General features: G+C 38.2%; 1 protein-coding gene across 1 annotated transcript in view; it reads right to left on the bottom strand.

Moving 5' to 3' along the window:
* Window positions 1-23,242, bottom strand: part of MAST4 (microtubule associated serine/threonine kinase family member 4) — a 296,129-nt gene that overhangs the window by 38,589 nt on the left and 234,298 nt on the right. The window contains exons 7-14 of the mRNA XM_017808069.1: window positions 22,266-22,335; window positions 19,152-19,172; window positions 18,338-18,416; window positions 12,480-12,637; window positions 9,340-9,415; window positions 8,453-8,662; window positions 5,435-5,536; window positions 725-857 (exon numbers count right to left, since the gene is read on the bottom strand). Coding sequence (XP_017663558.1) covers window positions 725-857; window positions 5,435-5,536; window positions 8,453-8,662; window positions 9,340-9,415; window positions 12,480-12,637; window positions 18,338-18,416; window positions 19,152-19,172; window positions 22,266-22,335 — 849 coding nt within the window. The remainder of the gene's footprint in view (window positions 1-724; window positions 858-5,434; window positions 5,537-8,452; window positions 8,663-9,339; window positions 9,416-12,479; window positions 12,638-18,337; window positions 18,417-19,151; window positions 19,173-22,265; window positions 22,336-23,242) is intronic.

The following is a 23,242-nucleotide window of genomic DNA, read 5'->3' as shown; positions in this document are numbered from 1 at the left end:
TCAACGCTGTCCTTAAAATAATCATAAAATAGCTTGGGTTGGAAAGAACCTTAAAGATCATCTCTGCCATGGACAGGGACACCTTCCACTAGACCAGGTTGCTGAGAACCCCATCCAGCCTGGCCTTGAATACATCCAGGGATGGAGCACCCACCAATTCCTTGGGCAACCTGTTCCAGTATCTCACCACTCTCACAGTGAAGAAAAATTTTGCAATGACAATACCTCCACTGGAACCCAAGTTCTCCCTACAAAAGTTTTCAACATGTACACATAAGTTACCTGGAAAAATAAATGGAATGGAAGGTAGTTTTCTCACAGACTTAAAGATGCAGAAGCCTGGGGCCGCTGAAAAGCTAACAGCTCAGCCCAGGTTTTTTCCTTTATACCTGTGGTTAGATAACATTTGATAACCATCAAACCATCCCAGTAAATTTCAGCTAGAGTTGAAATAAGAAAGTTGCATTGTCAGGCTGGAAAAAGATGACCAGTATCATTGACACAATGTAGTTGTGAATGATATTCAAATGGAAAAATCCTATACACAACAGGCGGCCTTTTTAACGCCTTTGAGCTTGGGAGAGTACTGAGAGGGTTAGCAAATGCTTTTTCTGCTACCATCTTAACTTTACCCTTTTCAGGCACACACAGATTATCAGAATGATAAATCACATGGAGAAGGAAGAATCTAGGAACTTACAGCTCTACCAGGAGATACACTTACCTTCCAGAGGATCTTTATTTAAGCCCAGCTGGCTAATGATATACCGAGGGATGTCTGTTTTAATGCCCTGACCCTCTTTAGCATGGCCTTCAGCTGCTTCCAAAAGATAGTAGAACTCTTCAGGATCAAATTCCTAGAAGAAAAATAATCACCTTCATTTTCTCTATTGAAATTGAATTCTTAGAGCCTAACTAAAACATCCTTTGCGTCTTCTACTGGACATATTTGACATTTCCCTATTAAAAACAATACCTCTTTATTCTATTACTAGTAGTTTATTAATCTATTCTGATTTTTCTGTATCATAACATACTGTAAGCAATGAAATTCCATACCATTACTTCAGAGCCTTACTTTATAGGAATAGTATGCCTTCAAAACTTCACATAATACTGAGTGAAATGATCTATAACCAGCAACAATAACATTTCAAATAGAGAAGACTATCTCCCTGCATCTGGTTGCCTACAAAAATACACTACAGAAACAAACTGTAAATATATTGTACTACAATTTTTACTTCTAAATGAAATTTGAAGTATTTTTAATCAATATATATGCACTGTGTTTTATGGAAAATACAATTAAATAAATCGATAGACAAAATTGTTAAGTTGATAAAAAAAACATTTGAACTTCATTGATCCAATTGTTCCACATCTAGAAATGAAACATTTTCCTTTGGGAACTAACTATATTGTAACTCTCTTTTATAACATACCTAAAAAGGCAAGCCTAAACAAGCAACAAAAAGGAACAAAAAAACCAGAAATTCAAAACTGCCTATTCCCAAGTTCCTTGGAAATACTTTAATTTTACTACCTTTATAGATTATAAAAATAAGAATGCATTTAAAGGAGCAAGGAAGTTTATTAAAAGGTTTGTCAGATTTTTTTTTTAGTAGAATTTCTCTCTCTACCAGCATGAATTCCTACCAAAACATCTCTTCAGGGCTACTGCATTCTTCAAGATGTTTCTATAAACAGGTGCCATGCTTAACAGTGTCAAACATGATGAGTCATGAAACACTGATGTAACAAAACAGACTTTTTCCTCGAGTAAGTTCATCTCTGTCACAAATACCTGTGGAAGCCAAGCAGACTGCTGAGCTAGCTTCCCCAACTCTTGTTTTGTGGCCTAACATAACCCCATGTGGTTTCAGTTTACATGCTGAATCACAAGGCTCCTGTCCTAGATTCTCAGGCTACTCAGGACATGGAAACTCAACATCCCAACCCAGAAAAGGGCTTGAGAAATTAGGTATCATGCTTCATTTTAAAAGCATCAAAGCAGATGCAGCTAACAGCATGTCTGAAATAAAGTATCTGTGGAATTTTCAGTTTTATAGAAACAATCTTAGTTTTACATTTATCATGAAACAATTTTCATCATCTACAGCCTACTGCCAAGGATTTACCATGAACCCATAAAGTGCCAAAACTGTCTTATTTAACTTAAAAGCCTCAGGATGCTGCTAAATTGCCTAAAAATCTGAACAGATAACTAAGTGGTACATGCTGTTTCAGTCTTACTCTCCTCATCTGACTTGCCAAGCCCAACTGATTCTCTTACATGTTACTCCCTGGCACTGAAGAACCCAACAATGTGGTTGTATGCCAAGATTTCTATTTACTTTCATCATGAAAACATCATCTCTTGACCTGCTGCAGTGGCAGATATACAGCTTCTCCTCCACTTACTAGCAAGACAAGGCAATTTCAAAACAGGTAGTTTTAATCTTATGAGGGGGGGGGGGTGTATGTGCACGTATCTATCTAAACACATTCATCTAGGTATATACATACACAGGTGTGAATAATGAGAAGCAACACATTTTCTGATCTTTACTTCCAACTATTTAATTTTCCATGTACAAATAGAGAAAAATCTTTCAATATTTGCCAGCAGCTCTTGCCACACATGAAACTGTAAAATCTTTATTCATATGATTATCAGGTAAATTAAAATAGGAATTCACATGCCATGAACACTTGAGCCAAGACCACCATCAGAAAACTGACAGCTTTACTGCATATCTGAAACTTCTTATGAATAAACAGCCAGATTTATTTTCTACAACTTTATGAACTTTCTTACAGAGGTTGCAGTTTTTCATACCTAGTATCTACTTCAGACAGATATTCTAAAATATTAGCCAGTATTATTCAAAAGTTCCCAGAGGGACACTACAGACTTTGTTCCTGTAAGTTCACACGATTCCAGTCTTGTTTATGGAGTAGGCTTAACACCCTCTTGCACGAGAAACATATTATTTTCTGACAGTATGCCTAAATTTATTCAAGCTGCCTGTATCTGTAGGAACATATGGTGCAGGGTTTTTACATTCCAGTATAAATCTCCTGAACATCCTGTCTGAATTGAGAACACTTGGAGCAAGCTGTGCTGGCTTTCCCTGCCATTGCTGCTCTGAAACTCTGAACTACGAGACACAGTCACTTCTGGTCTTTGCAGCACAGTCCTTCAACTCACTTCAGAAGACCCAGCAAAAGGAGGGACACTATGCACAACTTGCATACTGCATATGCACTCTACTTGAAGGATAAGGCAGAGCAAGTAGCCTAGGATAAAATCCCAGTCACAGAAACCGGGAACTAAGTGAATGGAGATTTGGACTAGATCCCTATAAAACTCAGCACTTAGGGAGAATGAACCAATGGGCAAATAGGCCACCAAGAGAGAACCACAGAATCATCAAGGCTGGAAGAGACCTACAAGATTATCCAGTCCAACCATCCTCCCAACATCACTTTAACCCCTAAGCCACTAAACCATCACCCAGTGCCAGATACAGATGCCCCTTGAACACCTCCAGGGACGGTGACTCCAACACCTCCCTGGGCAACTTATTCCAATGCCTCACCACCCTAATGGTGAAAATTTTTTTTCTAATATCTAATCTGAATCTCCCTGGTCTCAAGCTTAAGGCCATTTCCTCTTGTACTCCCACTGCAGGCAGAGAGCTGCCCCCTACCTCACCACAACCTCCTTACAGGTGGTTGTAGAGAGTGCTGAGGTCCCCACTGAGCCTCCTCTTCTTGAATTAAACAATCCCAGCTCCCTCAGCTGTTCCTCATGAGACATTTTCTAGACCCTCCACAAGCCTTATTGCCCTTCTCTGGGCATACTCCAGCACTTCAATTAGAAAGCTAATGAAGAATGATGACGCTGACGGAAGGGGTTAGTGGGAGAAAGCCCACTTTGGAAGAGAAGGATATTAAGCATCATTAACAAGTGTTGGTCTGTCAGCCTTCTGGATGTGTTTAAGGGCATTTCTGGATGTGTGATAATAGAGAAGGATGCAGACCAGAGGGGAAAAAGTAGGGAAAAAACCATCATATGAGAAATTGGGTTATGTGGATAAAGGCTACATGAACCCTGTGACTAGAGCAGGGAACATCACACTAGACATGGAATAAGCTTTTCAGGGCTCAGGAAGAAGGAGTAAAACAAGTTTGGATATGGTGGCAGAGGCAGGACATGCTACGGTGTTCTCTTCTCTAAAACCTGCCTTTTTGTTTTGTTTTTAAACTTCTCTTTCATGCTGATTCAGAGCACATATCTTATTTTAGACTGCTCCTGAACTGCAAATCATGAACAAAATGCAACTGGGAATACTGAAACATGACGTTTCCAAAACAAAACAGACAGCTCTCAAAATGCCCATAGCTGAACGAGCCAGGTTGTGGATTAACTGTGCCATAGATGAAGGGACACAGTACAGAGCCAAAATCAGGTTGGAAAGACTTACTAGCTCAGATCCAGTGCCATAAAAATGCAGTTATGACAATTTCAGGCATAACTTGAGTCTAGCAGCAAGTTAGTGGCTCCCACATAAGCCTTGCCTGCCTCAAACAGCTGTACACAGCATCAACACTGTGATCTTGGTATTGGCAGGCAGAGAGGCTCAAAGTCAGCTTGGGCTGCCTGCCAGGCCTGTTGGACTCAGGCTGGCTATTACATGGTATTTGGGTGTCTGCACCATCCTCCTGAATACATTGTGTTCTGTGAGCGTTTATTAGTTCCACTGAACAACTGAAGCACACTGGCTCTGTGCGCGGGAGCAACTTCCCGCACCTGAACCATCCCAGCTCCTGCAGCATGGACAAGAAAAGCAGAGACACACCCACACAGCTCACACAAATTAATGCAGTCTGACAACACTGGTGCTATGCTCACGCATAAGTAAGTAAAGTCTTCTGCTCTTTCTGGTCCCCAGTATAATGTCAACTACCCATATATGCAGGCAGCCTAATCCCTCTGCTGTTATTTTCCCCAGATCAAGTACAGCAGAGCTGACTTCAAGCTGCTTACAGCTCTGGCAGCTGCTAAGTGAAACAAAATTATGAAACTGGGAAGAACAATGGGAAGAACACCAATTACAATTCAGGAACAGTCTTCCCAAGAAATAACGAATTCTAACAAACCAACAGAAAAACCCAACTGGTTCTGAACAGCAGCTTCCTTAGCTGATGAAAAGGGTTCTATACCATAGTACCTGCAATAGCAAGGAAGCAAACAAAACTGCAGGAAAGCCCTGAAATAAAAGTGAAAGGGATCCTACCAACAATGAAGTCCTACCTCACTGTTCGATATGTTCCGAGAAACGTTTTTAAAGGGCCTTGAATACTAAACCAGAAATTTCCTACACTACCAAGTGAAAAGCACTACTCATAATAAGCATGACCTTACCAAGCATTCCAGTAAGCGAGCAGGACGAGCAATAACTATCAGGATTTTTCGAACAAGCTGTTTAATAAATGCCATTTCTCCACTCTCTGATCGCTCTTGGGCCTAAAAGATAAAAATAAAGTGATATTAAACAAAATCACATTCAGTGCCCTGCAGGAAAGTATGTATGATATTTGGGACACCTCTGAGGGTTTGAAGCATGTACTTGATACAAACAGCACCTCAATTTCAAGATGCCAGCAGAGATAACAAGGATCTGAGCAACACTAACTTTAAAATAAAGTAACCCCATTTCTACAATTCTAACACTGTAACAACAAAATAAAAGTACCTATAATGGACATATACCTGCAGGTTTTTTTGCCTGTTTCTTAAGCTTACATGGTATTATTACCAGTTTTGCAAAAGAGACAAAATTCAATACAACACAGATCCCTACATGTAGGTTGTGCCTCAATTTGTTAATAATTTTAGGATTAAATGAAAACTAACCTAAATAATATTAAAAGATACAAGCAACATTCATGCCAAATTGTTACTGATTTCCCATAGTCAATTGTCATAGTGAAATGACAATGACATATATGTGAACACATAAAAACTACACTTGCAGAGAGGCTCCATATAGAGGTACATGTAGACAGGAAGACAATGAAAAACTGAGTTCTACAAAGATTACCACAAATGGGGGGAAATGCTACAAAAGAATACAGTCAGAAAAAATACTTCTAGAAGGCTTGATAATATCTGCACAATGGTCTGAGCTGAATTTCAAATTTCTTTAAACACTTTGCTCTAAGAACAAATTATGTAATTTAAGAATGCCAGTGAATGCAAGGAAACAGTATAAACATATTAATAGCCCTTGCCTCAAATATCAAAGCACTTCTTTATTCTGAACAGTAGAAGCCGCAGACTTAAATTTCTCATCATCTCTTGCTTATTCAAAACCACAAAGAGAACTAAGAAACTGACACTTAAAAAATAATTAATATGGACAAATAAGTACTTTTCATATAACACATTATATTTTTTATTTAAAAACAGGAAGCTATAAATACTGCTCTTAACATAAGTACCACAATTTTAAAAAACATCAAATATCTGAGATGAATTAATTTGTAGAGTTTAAAAAAGGAAAAAAGAAAAAGGTACAAATGCTATCTAGCACTCTGCAATAGATTTCAAAAGAATCTTGACTGGATAGAAGCATAACTCAGAACATTATCACCTAAGTCCAATAAAACTCTTTTGTAAACAAAAGACTTGCCTATTTTAACCACTAGCAAAATGTAAAGCACGTCTGTAGAGTTTTGTGAACAGTTAAGTGCATAAGTGAACAAAACTTTCAATACATATTACATTTAAGACGGATGGAGCAGGAAAACATTCAGGTCCACTTGACCTTGCCCTTAGAATTATAAAAATGCTGGCTGAACTAAGCTGCTCAAACCTCAACCAGGGAGTCTTCCCCTGGTTATGCTTAGTGCCAAGTAGCTGCAGAAAATGCAACTTTCTACTGATCATTGCAGCTGAGAACTAACAACAAATAAATAGCATGAATCCATAGCACAACTAATTGCCCAGAGCCAAGTCGTGCAAAGAAAAAGTTTTTGTACTGTCATATTATGCCATTAACAAGTATGCAGTGGACTCAAAGGTCTGAATATTTTAAGGTATAATGTCTTTGCAGAACAGGAAACTTTTTCATAATACAGAATTAGCATCACAGAACATGACAAAATGAGCGTTTTGGTAATTTTTTTTAATAATGCACTGCTTTATATGCAGATTGAAGAATAATTTGTTGGAGCTTTTTTTTAACAGGTTTTGGGGGAGGTGTTAATGAGTGAACATATACACTAAACTTCACTAAACATGTAGCCATTTTAAAGGCTATACTGTTAACAATTATAACAGTGGTTCAGTGAATCTTAGCTTAGACATGCTTCCTTGTATTTTGACATTATCAACTGGCCAATTATGCCTACAATTTGGCATCATAAAAGTATGATCGTTTCACAAGAAGGTCACTGGTTCAAACCCTCCTCTTGACTAGCAAGCAACCTCTATGTACTTTTAATGTTTAAAAAAACAGGGTTTCAATAATCCAGAAATAAATCACTGGTGTCTTAAGTTTTGCATTGCTGTATGAAGAGAAAAAATTTAAAATACACCAGTTGCAGAAATCCTATTTACTCAGTAGAAGTTAACAAAAAAGCAGCACAGGAAAAAAACCAAAACCAAACCAAAACTTTTAGCAACTGCTTTTGCATTCTAAAGAAAACAGAAAACATAAATGAAGATGGGCACCGCATCTTAACATATCAGTTGGAAAATTTCAAGTTAATATCAAATCTGCTGGTCTATCAGATTAACTTTGGTTTATAATGTACTATCAGGTCCCACACAAACAAATGAGTATACTACATGCCTCACTCACTGTTTTAAAAATGATACATTAATAAACTGTAGCGACTTATGTCAAAGTGCATTTGTTACATTTCAAGTTCTTCTTAATTCATTTAGCTGGTCATTCTATGAAAGTTTCAACACTTTAAGAAATCACATTATTTCTGTTAACAAACAGTTCAATTACGAAAGGAATGTTAGAAATAAAAAATAATTAATTAACTTCTTGCTAATGAAAAGCTAGGGGTTGCTGACTGCTTTCTCAACACAGCAGGCAATCAGTAGGGTTGATAAAAAGCACAGTGTGTATGTTTCCTCATTTATTTACAGTAAACGGAATAGCAAGCATTCTCCTTTGGGGCTTATGCACACACCTCTGTAAGCAATTTATAACTTGCAGTGCTGTTGTTTCTGAAATCTTTACAACCCATCTATTTCAGCTTATCATTTCTGTAGTGGTTATTATGTAGACTAAAAGAGATATGAATACAACTTTGACAACCACTTGAGTGAACAGTCATGATTCATGACACCATTCAAGACAACTCTAAGGCAAACAGATTTAACCCATTTTTCAAGCAAATATAACAGTCTCATGGCTCATACCTCCTGTAGCAATTTGTCTAATTTCTGCTGTAATTCAATGAAGTATCGTGATGTGATGAGGCCCTGGTGAGATTTATCCAAACAATCTCGAGCCAGTTCTGTGATCTGATGGTGGGTAAAACTGAGAACTCCATCTGCCAGGGGAAGGATGTTCTCCGGAGAATAATTTGTTATAATGTCCTGAAGCTTCTCTTCCATCTGAGCTGTGGCCTATAGACAAGTAGTTATGCAATACATTAAATCAGCTTTACAAGAAACTAACAGCCTAAAAGCTTATTTCTGATTCTAGAACATTTCTGTACTGCCTAAGAATTTACCTAGCTGGAATGCATGAAATGACTGATGCCAAAAAACCAACTAATCTTGTGATGATCACTAAAGAGAACCAGAGGAGCACCCATAACTGTGAAGAGAGAGGGAGGGAGGGAGGGAAGGAGGGAGGAAGAGAGGAAAAACTCGTGCAGTCTCCTTTGTTCTGTTAAAACTGCAGATATTACAGACGAGAATATCCTCCTTGCTTTCATAAAGGTTGTTCCACAAAAATATTATACTGGGCAGTTTGAATGAACAACTGACTAATTAAAAGCACCACAGGCTCACAGGTCCTGCCAAATGTGTCTGCAGGTTCCTAGATGTCTGCAGGTTTTACAGAACCAACTGTCTGGTTCTCACAGAACTGCCGATGTTTAAAAAAAAAACCTCAAAGATATTCTTATTATTAAAAAGTAATCCCATACAACTTCATTCATATCTGAAACTCTGAGACGAGTGAGTTGTTCACACTTCAGATTGTTGCTCAATTGCTCTGAAAATCCTGACAAATCTCTCTTCGTATTTATAGGAAGAAATACAAAGAAATTTCTTCCTTTTTTACACGCACACATTACCTTTGGGAACCTTTCTTTGTAGACATGGTTCATCATAATTATTTCATTGTCACAGCAAGCAGGAGAACGTCCAGGGCTGCAAGTAAAGCAAATTATCCCTTTACACTTGTCTCAGCATGAACTTTAGTACAGTTATTATATTTTTATATGATTTATTTGCAACAGAAAGCACAAGCTTTACTGGAAAGGTCCATTCTCTCATCAGTGTACATTTGGTTCCTTTCTCCTATTTCTGTCGAAATCCTCACAATTATTTAATATACTTAACATCTAACTGCTAACTATGTTATTTTTAGTTTGTACATACATTTCAAGACAGAATCAGTTTTGCAACACCTCTGAACATCATCTTTTTCTCAGAAGGGCAGCAGAGATGTATTTAACTGTTAGTTATGGTTATACCTGCTTAGATACAATCAAAATAGCATGATCTTACCAAGAATTCTAGCAGCTACAAGAGACAAAGTCAGCAATGGGTTTGTTTGCGTTTCATTTGTTTTTTTAAACAGATAGTTTAAAAAAATAAAATCAAAACAATCTATTTTCAGTCTGACTAGCAGATAAAGGCAGTAACTTCCTACAAATAATGTCATACATATGCATGAGTCCATCAAAGCCAGGGCATTGTGCCTGGATCAAAGCACAAGACTTTGACTAAAAGAATCCATAAAAGATACCCATCAATTTGGCTAAACTACAAAACTACTTTTTGCTAACATGAGCCTCACTGTCCACTACAAAGCCCTTTAAAAAAATCTCAATCTAAATTTCCTGTGTTGGTGACACTGGTCCATGCAGTCTGACCTAAAAGATGTGGAGCAGAAAGAAGACTCAACACAGGGGGCAATCCTCTAGGAGTGATTTTATCATAACACATTCATAGGGGTTTCTTGCATTAGCAGAAGAATTAAAATTTTTGGGAAAGAGGAACCTCAATCCATCCCACTTCTACTAGTTTGATACCAGGGCCAGCAAGAGACGCCCACAGCCTACAGGGAGATCACAGGTTAGCAGGAGAGCACTTGAACAGCAGCACAAGGAAATCCAGCCACTTCAAGCATTAAGTCAGCAGTACGTTCATCAAGGCTCAACTTAAGTACCTCTATGCAAACACACAGAGCGTGGGGAATAAAGAAGAGGCATTAGAAATGCACACATGCCTGTACGGCTATGGTCTTACTGACATCACAGAGATGTGGTGAAATGGCTCCTATAACTGGCCTGTTGGAATGGAAGGATATAAGTTCTTTAGGAAGGACAAGCATGGGAGATGAGGAGTGGATGTCACTCTCTAAGTCAGTAACTAGTTGGAGTGCTTGGAGCTCTGCCTATGGACAAATGAGGAGCTGAGCGAGAGCTCATGACAACACAGCAGGGCAGAAGCCATCCAGGAGGTTCCTGGAAGGTGTTGCTGTTAACTTCTCCAAGTGATGTAGAGGTCAATGAGGATAGGTGCTATGGTGGAGCTCATTTTCACCAACAAAGCGGGGCTGGTGGGGAATGTGAAGCTCAAGCGCAGCCTGGGCTGCCGTGACCATGAAATGGTGCAGTTTGCAATCCTTAGGGTAGCAAGGAGGGTACACAGAAAGCTCTTCAGGAGAAGACCAGAGGCTTCGGCCTCTTCAAGGCTTTAGTTGTTACAGTACCATGGAATAAAGACTTGGAGGGAGGAGTAGCCCAAGAGAGCTGGATGATATTCAACGGCCACCTCCTCTGAGGTTAGGAGTGATGCATCCCAATAAAGAGGAAGTCAGGCAGAAATGCCAGGAGGTCTGTCTGAATGAACACAGAACTCCCAGACAAATTCTAACACAAAAAGGAAACCTACAAAGGGTGGAAGCAAGGATTGGTAGCCTGGGAGTAATACAGGGAGAATGCCTGAGCAGCCAGGAATTGGGTTAGGAAAGGGATACCATCCAGAGGGACCTTGATAGGCTTGAGCACTGGGCCCATGTAAACCTCATGAAGTTCAACAAAGCCAAGTGCAAGGTGCTGCACCTGGATTGGGACAATCACAAACATGGATACAGGCTGGGCACAGAATGGACTGAGAGTAGCCATGAAGAGAAGGTCTTAGGGGTGTTGGTGGGCAAGAAGTTACAAATAACCTGGCAATGTGCACTCGCACCCCAGAAAGCCAACTGCATGAAGCAGTGGGGCCAGAATGTCAAGGGAGGTGATTCTCCCCCTTTATTCTGCTCTCCTGAGACCCCACCTGGAGTTTTGTGTCCAGCTCTGAGGTCCTCAGCACAGGAAAAAGACAGACCTGCTGGAGCAAGTCCAGAGCAGGGCCACAGAGATGATCACAGGGATGGAACACCTATCCTATGATGACAGGCTAGGAGAGTTGGGGTTGTTCATCCTGTAGAACAGAAGACTTTGGGGAAACCTTACAGCAGCCTTCTAGTACCTACAAGGTACTCTAGGGGGTACAAGGGGACCTACAAGAAAGCAGGAGAGGATTTTTACAAGGTCATGTAGTGAGAGGACAAAGGGTAATAGCTGCAAACTGAGGGCAGGCTTAGATTAAATATTAGGAAGAAATTCTTTACTGTGAGGGTGGTGAAATACTGTAACCCAGAGAAGTTGTGGATGCCCCATCTCTGGGAGTGTTCAGGGCCAGACTGGATGGGGCTTTGAGAGACCTGGTCTAGTAAAGGTGTCCCTGCACATGGCAGGGGGGTTGGAACAAGATGATCTTTAATGTTGCTTCCAACTTAAATCAGTCTGTGATTCTATAACTGGCTCTGGCTTTCTAAAAGGTCTAAAATTAACACTAAACTTTGTCTCAAGATAATCACAATGGTGAGTCCTTTTACTAATATGGACAATCTGTTACAGATGTTCACAGACAAATCCACTGAGGACAGCATAAATTCAGAAAGGGAATGCTACAATCAGATGATTAATGACTAGGTCATCAAGACAGTGTCTGCAGGTTAGTTGCCCTCACATTAAGACCTGCTTTAACAATATTTACCACTGAAGTAAGTCATGATCAAAACTAAAGTAAGTATTTAAAAGGACTAATCTGAATTCAGCCTCAGTTACAAACTTCTGTATGCAAACACCTCCAACGTATGATGCTCCATAATTTGTGGATTTAGATCCAACTCCTATTTGCAGATACACAAACTCACCTGAGACTTCGGGACCGAGGGCGCATTGCAGTGGTCCTGCACCTGTTATCACTGGCAATGCTCTCAGTGGTACAGAAATGTTTAGACAAAAAATGTAGTTCATCAGGTGTCGGTTGGTATGGTAACTGATGTAGTTTCTCTTGGGATGAGCAGGATGACTACAAGAGTAGAACAGAACACAAGCTTCTATTAGAGTGGAAAAAGAACATTTTGAAGACCACATTTGGTGCTTATAAATAAAGTCATATTATCTAAAAACTATAGTTACTGTTTCTCATGCCTGACTACTAATTTAAAGAAGAAAATAAGTAATTAGCCTCAAACTCACAAACTAAATATAAAGTATTAAAAAAACCCAAAACTCTAGTCCCAGAAGAAAGAGACATTGCACTTCAAAAGTTTAAATTTCCTAAGGCAAAGGTGACATCTGATGTCAGTAACAACCAACAAAAGATAAGAACAGTTAAAATGGAGTCTGCTGAAATTTAGTTATTGGAATAGTGTAAGTATGATAACTGTAGAGTACAACTTACTGTCACAATGCCAATTGTAAATCTTCACAATAAAGGTATGTCATTAACCATATTTAAGGCATTACTAATGCTTTTAAAAATAAAATTAAATATAATACAAATTCTTGCTGAAAAAACTCATATGCTAATCTTTTCTAAAAACCTGTACATTGAAAAATGAGAGAACTTAATATATTTATCAAGACAGGATATATGGCTGACAAAAAGTGAAAGCCATCCACTCAGTAAAAAACTGGAGGATACAGAGAGGTATGAAATTGGAAGTGGTACCACAATAACTACCCTTGCAAGATTTCATGTATACAGCTGCTTTGCATAAGCAGTGCACATCATCATGCTATTATATTTTACTGTCTTTTATGCACTGTGGCTAGCTCCCTGAGCCATGCTAGATGTTTGGAGGGTAGAACTTTGAAATTTCTTCTATGAGCCTGGATCTGATACTCTTGTAAAGAGCACGAACATAGTTCAAGACATTACAAGCAGCTTTGTTAATGTGGACTGACAAACATAGACAAGAGAAATGCTCTATTGTTTCTGGTATCAAAACTAGTTTCAAAGATGACTGATTCTCAAATATTCTTGTATGACTGCACAAAGCTGTCTTGTACCATGCAGACATTCCTTTTATTTTACCTGCAGTAGGGAAGAAGATTAAAAACTTGGACATCTTTCTGGAGCTCTTCAGTCTCCAGCTGATTTTTCAAGAAAATTAACTTCTTCTGTGTATCAATTTTCATGTGCAGATTACTGCTTATCTGATTTCTCATACTGAACACCAAGGCCCCTGCCTAGGTACTCTTTTATTGCAACCAAACACAGCAAGAGTTTCTTTGCTGCATCATTTCTAGTGAGGGAAATCAATAACTTTCATACTGTACAAATACTGCCCTACACTGCTACGGTTAGTAGGTAATATCCAGGCTGGTAAGCACAGAGACTATGAGGTCTTTTTAATCTCCTGGCCACTTGCACGGTAAAGGCTGAATATATCCTAATTCTTAGAAGCTCAAGAAAGTGGTCTTATCACACTAGATCTCATCAAATCATCCCTTAAAAGCAAAAAAAAGAAGAAAATCCACTGGTGGAAAAGGTTAAGCAGGACATGGGAATGTTTCACCGCATCAGAACAAGCTGAATTTAGCAAGATTGTGCTACTTCACTTTGCCGCGGGCTAAAAAGCATGCACATCAAGAATTTACCACAGTTCGGATGACAGGGAGTAACTTGTCAAGTTACAGTAACTCATGCATGGAATTCTGCCTTCACACATTACCATGCATCATTCAGTACACAGCATAGGTAAGTTTTTTCTTATCTCACACTATAGCAGCTTGTTACAGTTAACCTCACAGCATAATTCCTACAGCCACGCTCTGTAAGATCAAAAATACTCTAGCACAGGGAAATTTCCCAATAAAAAACATCACAGATGGCTACTTCTATAAAATCATTCTCTAACTCTTCGGTTTCAAGGGATTCTGGGAAGATCAGTAGGAAAATAACTCATATCACACCTTCTCTCAAAAATGGTATCACAGAGTTTAGATCCAACAGGATTGAAGTGAGAATCTTCCTAATGCTAAACACTCTCAGTTGTATCAGGACCATCAAAGGCATAAAGTGCATTTTCTTGGTGATCTGAATTCTGATCACAGTACAGATCCAAATTCTCACAGCAAAATTCTTTAGAAAATGAGCTGTCCTGGCATTCTAGAATGTCTGCTCCAAAAATCACACAAGACTTGAAATATTTTTAATATGTACAACCACAGTGCATTATGGAAATGCAAACTGTTCTTCCAACAAAGAACTGCATTTTGCAGCCAATACCAGCTAAAGCAACCCCAAAGTCTCTTTTTCTACCTCCTTTTCCTACTTCCTCATCCCAATAAGCTTCCAAGAGTATAATCTCCTGGCAAAGATATGCAACTGTGTATTCTTTCAATTTATCAGTTTTATAGACTTGCTCTTCTAGAAGACCCAATCATCTCAACTGCATCTCATAACTGGCATGATCTGATCCAACTTTGCTGGAATATGACACACTACAACCTTTTTTCAATTGAATAATTTAGCAGAAGATATTTTAATTTCCACTTTGTTGTAAGAACTGGTATATGTGGTACTTGCACCACATCTAAACCCACAATTATCCATTAACTGGGTAATTCCATCAATCTCTTCACTTTCAATATTAAAAAAAGATAAACAGGCTAACAAGAAATAGTGAGCTACACTCACCTAAGCATAACTGTGGTAACTACGGACACTTCAGCCCTGCTTTGACTTTCAGTTGCTTGTAAAGAACGAAGTTCTGCTTTACTGTGATGTGTAAAAACTATTTCTGCTCTCTGGTTGATACATGTCTAGATGAATGTGAATTTTATTTATATACCATTGAAACAGGAGTGTTCTGTATGTACCCTAAGGCTGTTGTATGAAGTGATCTCTCATTGCCTCTAAGAATTAGTAATAATGTGGAGGAGGTTGCACAGTGCTAGCTCTTCCAGATTCTGAAAAAGCATATGAAACCAATTAGATGGGTGCACTTCTAGTTTTGATTTCATGATTCACATATATCATCCAGTCGGTAAAAGAAGAAAGTGAAAAACATCTCTACTAAGAAGTGAAGAAATAGTGATTAGATTTAGAATTCAAAGGTTGTCCCAGTGCTTTTGCAGGGCTCATAAGCATCAGAGGATTCTAGGGCAAAACAAAACAAAAAACTAACAATGAGATACTGTAGATAACACAGTTATGCACAACACATTACAGCCTAAGAACCACTCAAGACCCCCAAAGCCTTCTGACCCATTTCCAGAAAGGTCTGGAAGAATGGACTGCACACGGTAATAATTTACATAGAAAGAAAGAAACCTGTCTTCAGGGTGGGGAAAGCTTATCTATAAAAAGGTACCCCCCTCCCAAGCCCAAGGACACCCCCAGAACCCCAGACATCCCATCAGCTTGACTGATGCTGAAATCAGGACTGGTGATATCTTTCACTTTCTTTTTTCCCATCTTTCTTTTTCACCATACCTCTTTATCCAAAACCCACTGCCATGTGCTTGTACAGTAGGTCGGGACTAATATACAAATTTCCACACCAAGTGTGTAATTTACTAATAAAACTTTGAGTTTTTGTGAACTGTCAGACTTTTCTCATTTCTTTTGACCCAGAGCATCTACAAGTCTTGGGTGCTCCTTTCCCCTTAAGGGTGCGACCTCACAGACACATATGGCATGAATCTCTACTGCTGTTTTCTTCAATAAAATTCATATGTATTTATTGGAAAAACATTATTTTCACAAGTCAGAAAATGTTTGTTCAGTGCTATGGAAGACATCTACTTAATATTTAATTTTATCTATTTAATCTATTTAATACACTATCTTTAGTCAAGAAAAATCGTGGGATAAGTCAACAAAGGTATATTACAGAAATTAAGATATTTAAGTCCATAAATGACAGTGCTATACTTTTTTGTAAAAAATGCAAATACCACGTAAAATTGCTTCACATTCCAGGATGACTACAGTATCTAGTAAACTTAAGTACATGAATTAGAATTACCATTTTAAAATTGAAGATGACAAAGGAAAAGCTATGAATATGGACAGAAAATTAAAACTGTGTTTTGGTTTGTGACACAGCTTTTAATTTCATTTCTAGTACAAGTCTGTTTCTTATAACAACAATGATGTTTCTATGGCTATTATTTTTATCTGATATAACCTCCCTTACAATATATTTTAGGTGAAGAACACAGCACATTTGATCTAGTCCCCGTGACAGGTGTACAAATATGCCCTATGGAAAAGTGGTTGAGGAATTAATGTGAAACCAAGGAATTTACTTGGCAAAACCAAGAACTACCCACAAAGAAAAGCACATGTCAAAAATCAGTGCTGCTGAGGAAAAGTTCTTGAGATACAAGAAATGGCTCAGTTTGGTTTAAGATAGACAGAATTGTCTTCCCAGAAGTCTTTGTGGAGAAAAATATAATAACAGAGACTGAGGGGAGACCTCATTGCAGTCTACAACTTTCTCGTGAGGGGAAGAAGAGGGATGGGCATTGATTTCTTCTCTGTGATGACCAGTGAGGGGATCCCAAGGAGTTGTGTCAGGGGAGGTTTAGGTTGGATATTAGAAAGAGGTTCTTCACCCAGAGGGTGGTTGGGCACTGGAACAGGCTTCCCAGGGAAGCGGTTACAACACCAAGCCTGACAGAGTTCAAGAAGTGTTTGGACAATGTTCTCAGGCACATGGTGTGACTCCTGGGGTGTGGCCAGGAGTTGGACCTGATTATCCTGGTGGGTCCCTTCCAACTCAGAATATTCTGTGATTCTGTGATAACATAAAATGATCACGTTTCATCATTGTACAGAATGTTTAACACAACTGTTTCACAAGAGAAACAGACCAAACAATGGGAAAAGAAAGCCTACTTTATTGTAAAAGAAACAGCCTAAAAAAGGATCCAGTATCACCTGTTCAGTAGTAATACGTATCATTCATAAAACATAAAAAACAAGGCTAAATATATAAAACATTGAAGAGCCACAGTTGGATCTACGCAGTCCAAGCCTTTTACTGCAGAAGATGGTATGTAACTGTCAAAATGTCAACTATTTGCTGTTTCTGAAGAGGCTTCCTCCACAACTCTATCCCCCCAGTGTTTCAGGTGTGACTATGACAACAAACAGCTTAGTTCCAGGTTGTAATATGGAATACAATGTCCAGGTTGTATTCCTCTCCAGAATAGAGATGAACAAGACGTACAGAGTGATACTTCTCCCACGGCCCAGCTCCTAAGTACTGAAGTAGGATATCATGCACTCCTGTGGCATGTATCACAAGTCAAATTGTACATGTATGGCAGTGGGACTGACAGAAAATCACATCGAAACAGCTGCTCTAACAGGCAAAAATTAATAAGTTAGACTTATCCCATTATGTGTACTTCATCCCATCTTAAGACAGCAGTCTAACCCAGGATGGATGAATCATGTTACAGAGTAGTTTTTTTTATCAAGGCAGCCTCACTTAAGACTTGATACCTACCATAGGGTTAAAATAAGGCAGATCGAAAGGGGGCAGTTAAACATTACTCACTGCCAGAAAGTACCTCTAAGCAAAGCATACATTGCCTAAAGTTTTCTCCTATTTCAGTGAAGTAAAGCAGTTTCATATCACATATTAATTCCAAGTCTATTAACCATAACAAAACCTACATTGTCTTCTTCTAAGAGAAGCATACTATATTTGAGAAGCTGAAGCACGTAGGAGAAATCTACCAGCACAGCAAAGTGGATACTTACAGAAACTGTTGAGCTGGGTGTATTTGTACCATAGCCAGAAGAAGGGAGGGAAGCCAAAGACCAGCGGCGACCATCGGTCCTGTTATGAAACGAGGTTAGTCAAATGAACACTGCAGAAACATCTGTGGAAGTATTACTGTGCAAAACTGCATTCCAAAATCATGATGCAAACAGGGTTTTTATAAACAGTATACTTTCACAAGGGACCACAATAAACAAGCATTTACCAAGGATGACTTAGGTTTACAGATTATTTTTTAGTGTGTTTTTCAAATTAAAATTCTATCGAGATGAAAAAAACACAAAGTGAATGAACAGCTTCACAGAGTTGGGGTCTAACTAATACACACAGAAATGGACCACAAGGAGTTTACAACTCTTTAGGTCCATCAGATGAAAATCAATAAGCAAATTAAAAATCTTATGAACAAATGCAAACTATAACGCTTTGAACCACAGATAGCCATCACAGTTTGCTTGAAATACAAGGGTAGGGTGCTCTTAAGTGGCATCAGTACAGGATACCAGCAAACTAGCAGGCTAATGTCAAATAGCTGTAAAGAATGATTAGGTAAAACTAAACTTGTTAAATGTTAATACGTAAATCAGGAAAAAAATTCTGCAGCAAAAAATCATGCTCACTCAGAACAAAAAAATAAAACACATATAAAAATTATAATCAAAACCGATTTATGTTCTTCACTGCCTGAGGTGAGCCACACAACAGACAACACGGAACTTGAACATTCAAAGTAGCAAACCAAATAAACAACTATGGGAGCCACGTTTGGATCTTTGAGAAAGTAACAATTACCTGTCATTTCGATGCCCATGACTGGAGTACAATTGTATCAAATATGTTAAAAAAAGGCAAAATAATACATAAATTTTCAATGTAAGTTTTTACTAACATGAAACATAAGTTTTTATTAACAAACAGTATGACTGGAAAAGAGAATCAAAGATCTGTTTTACAGTTAGTACAAAGATGATTTTCAAGTCTGATTTACACAAAGAGTGTAATTTTGAAGAACTGAAGTCATGTCAAATCAGTAATCTTAAACCTCTTGATGCAGCTTCCCTTCCTTAAAAAACTTTCTAAAAAACCTCCTTGCTTCTTTCCAATCTAAGGTATTATTTCTTACTACCATTTATCCATCCACAGACTACAATCAAAGCTCTGGGACTTTGAATACATGAAGTGTGAGAAAAGAATCTACAGTGTATTATTAGCACTAAAATATGAAGAACATATGTGCTAGAGGGGCTACTGATTGTATCAAATACTGAACTCTGAAAAAAAAAACTTCCTCCACTTCCATAATTTCATTTTTAATTCAATAATTCTTCTCCCTTCTTTCCTTCACCCAGATATATAAGACACTTCCAGATCAGTAAATGATTTCAAAAGTAGTTTTCTCTTCATTTGGCTTAGCTAAAGCTGTTCACAGTTAAAACAAGAATTTAGACAGTATTTTAAAATGGGTGAAACATATCTATTCAGCAGCTGGGAGAGAGAAAGTACTTCCTTACTTAGTAACTCACAGTGAACAAGGTTCCTGCATCACACAGAAAGGCCACAAGAGTGGGAATGGGATATCACAGAAAGTTATCTGGGAGACAAAGGAAAGAGAACAGGAGTCATCCATAAGGGATGATGAGGAAGAAAGGGAGCAAGCCTGCACAGCATTTTCAGCTGGACTCTGATACTTGACTTGTCTCTGCCCTAGAGTACAGTATTACTCATTTTCCCGCAGCTCTAGAAAGCAGAATTTGTCACCTACCCATGAGTTTGTGGATGCCAGACTCGTACGTACCAGCAGAAACAGTGGCTTCCAGAGGCACAGGCTATTTCTGGGCACTCATGACTCGAACAGATATGGGCAGAGAAACGTGACCCTGCTGCTTGTTGCCAAGGTCCTGGGGAAGGCTGCCTTGAGCTCTGCATGGCAGAGGCTGGCAGCATGGCTGAGGACCACCTCCCTGATGCTTTGCTGTGGCAGTGTAGCATGGCCAGCAGCTAATGAGAAGCAGCTACACTGGGAAGATACTTCCCAGGAGGCTTCCAAACCATTTCCTTTTCCTCCCTCTCCCTTTCTCACACCTCCTCATCTTTTTGGTATCCCCACTGACTGGCTGCAGTGGATGGAAAAGGAATATCCACACACCTACACCACTTTGTCCCTGCTCCTTCAACGTGGTGAACACACACAGGTTTGTTCTTCCCTTCCTTTGTATGTTCATTAAATTTATAAAATACAATAAAAAAGGCAGGAAGTCAGAAAACTGAAAACTGCTCTCATTAACCACAGGCCATTTTACAACAAAAATGCATCCTATCACAGGTTACGAAAAACAACAACACCACCACAAATAACAAATTCTTAAGAAAACATTAAAGCTGTTTTAAACTTCAGTGTCATCAAACATTTTTACTATAAACATAGAACAAAATCATTTTCTATAGAAAATTGCTCCAAATATGTTTCTTGAATCCCAACGAAATAGTGAAATATTTTGAAATCAAAGAAACTACTCGTGTTACCATTTCTTCAGTTAAAGAATTTATTTAGAGTTCATTACAGGGCTCTAAAAAGGTTAAAATCCAAATGAAACACTGGTAAACATTTTTTTCCCCATGCTGAATTTTAAGGTTTGCAAAAACATAATGTTTTAAACTTTCTGTTGATAATGGGTGGGAAAGGAAAACTACTTCCTGGCTGCTGTATTTCTAAGCAATGCTCCATCTTTCACATCTGCTTTTTCCATTATAAGCTATTTCTGGATTTAATGAATCTTTCTAAAAATATGCTTACAAACAAATGAGTTCTATGATGAGACAGTATCTCTGACAAAAGAAAAACTATCAAGAGAAAGTAGATTCAAAAAAACTCCCTCAACTTTCTTAAAGTGTTGATTAAAAAAGTAGCATTGCAAGCTATTAAAAAGATTGACACTACTACTGTCACTGATAACTTGGATTCAGATGAAAGAAATACATGAGTTTTCACCCCTTTGGAGCTTTTTTTTTTTTTAAAAAAAAAGTTAAACCATTTCCTTGCACTTACTTTTTAAAATTTGTGTGTGCTACTTTACTGATCTCCCAAAATAAAGTAACTAAAACTTTAGAGGCAAGTGATGTCTCACTGCAAATTCAACAGTTACATGCATGACACTACTTAAGCATTCCAATTTAATTTTTTGTATATATAATCTTGGGTAAACATATAAACTCTGCCTACCCACACAGGCACGGAGTTACTGAACATATTATTTGAGGTAGGCTGACAAAGCATTAAGTGACAGGGAACCACACTGGAAACAAGCAGGGAGCTTCCCATGACATCCTATCAACTTTGGTTATGGTTCATTTAATAATAATTTACTTCACAGATCACTTAAAATTCACTTTAGATCTTTAAAAATTCAACCAATGTTAATTAATCCTCACAACACTCCTATGACAATGCTAATTATCTCAGTGATACAGACAGTGAAACAGCTCAAGGACAGGTGTTCAAGGTATGGTAATGGTATTGCTGCTGCCAGCAAAATCAGATCCTGAACTCAGGACCTCTACTATAGTGCTCTTATAAGCAATGCACTTCTTACACCAGTAAAAACCCCCCTTTATATAGCTTAAAATTTCCCTGTATCTCAGTGTATGAGGAGATAGTGCCTGAACTGGATTCATTACAATTAAGTCTTTTTTTTTCTTTTCATTCAAAAAGGTATGATCACATTGCATCACTCATTCAGTACAATTTTGTTGTCACTGAGGTTTAGGAGATTTTACATAAGTGAGTTAACACTTATTATTCTAAGCAAAAGACCTGACTGATGTATTTACAATCAACTTTTAATATCTGGGTCCAGCATCAGTTCCTCTATGCAAAATGCGTGTTGCGTACTACAAACAACCTCTTACCTTCGTGCAAAAGAAAAGTGGGCTGAGGCACTGGGAGAGAAATTCCTAGGGCTATCTTGAGGACTGTTTCCTGTTGGAAGATGATACACAAAAAAAATATTAGAGGGTTGGGTGGGGAGAATCCACTAAAAAACATTCAGGCATATTAATCCAAGCATTTCCAGCAGGTTAGAAATGAACTTCAGAATTTCTTCTCTCATAGGCTCTCAAAAAGTAAACTCTGAAACAGAATCTCATTTCATTTTTAGTTACTGGATTTTACAACTCATAAAGAACCTTTATTTAGTCTTTTAGTTTGAAAATTCTCAAAACAATTTGAGAATTAAAGTTTAAAAACCCAGCACATTAGCTTGAAACATATTTTTATTGTCAGAAAAAAGGGGGGTTTTTAATCATAAAATGTTTGAAAGATAGAAAAATCACAATCAAAGTGATTTAGCCCTTACACAAAGTCTCTACACAAAAGCCGTTACACAAAGCATTTCCACAGTTGCTTTATTGTGATTTTTTTCTAGTTGTTGTTTGTTTTTTTTCCTAGCTCCAAAACAAACAAGCAGGTGAAACACAGTGAATTGAATTTTTTTCCCTTAGTTATGTTAGACTGAGGTATGGAAAGGCTACCACCCTTTGTAACAAGAAGAAACTGGACATTGTGAACAGGTTGTAATTTAAGGGTCTGTTACTTCTTCACATCTGAGTACCCGACCTCCTGCAGACCAGCATGAGCAGACAGGCAGCAGCTGGTGAGAGGCAATCCTGCCACCTCTACCCCTCAGCCCCTACAATATCTGAAGAAGAAATAAAGATGACCCCTAAAAAAACCCACAAAAACTACAAAATACAAACAAAAACCCCAAACTTCAAATAAACAAACAAACAAATAAACCAGCCAAAACATCAAACAAACATCCAGCAAAAGCCAAAAGGATTCAATTTAAAATAGCACTGGCATACATTTCACAATCAATCTTTCCCTA

This window comes from Lepidothrix coronata, unplaced genomic scaffold, assembly GCF_001604755.1.
Source record: "Lepidothrix coronata isolate B3197 unplaced genomic scaffold, Lepidothrix_coronata-1.0 Scaffold22, whole genome shotgun sequence".
Lineage (NCBI taxonomy): Eukaryota > Metazoa > Chordata > Aves > Passeriformes > Pipridae > Lepidothrix > Lepidothrix coronata.
This window is presented reverse-complemented; position numbering and strand designations above follow the sequence as displayed.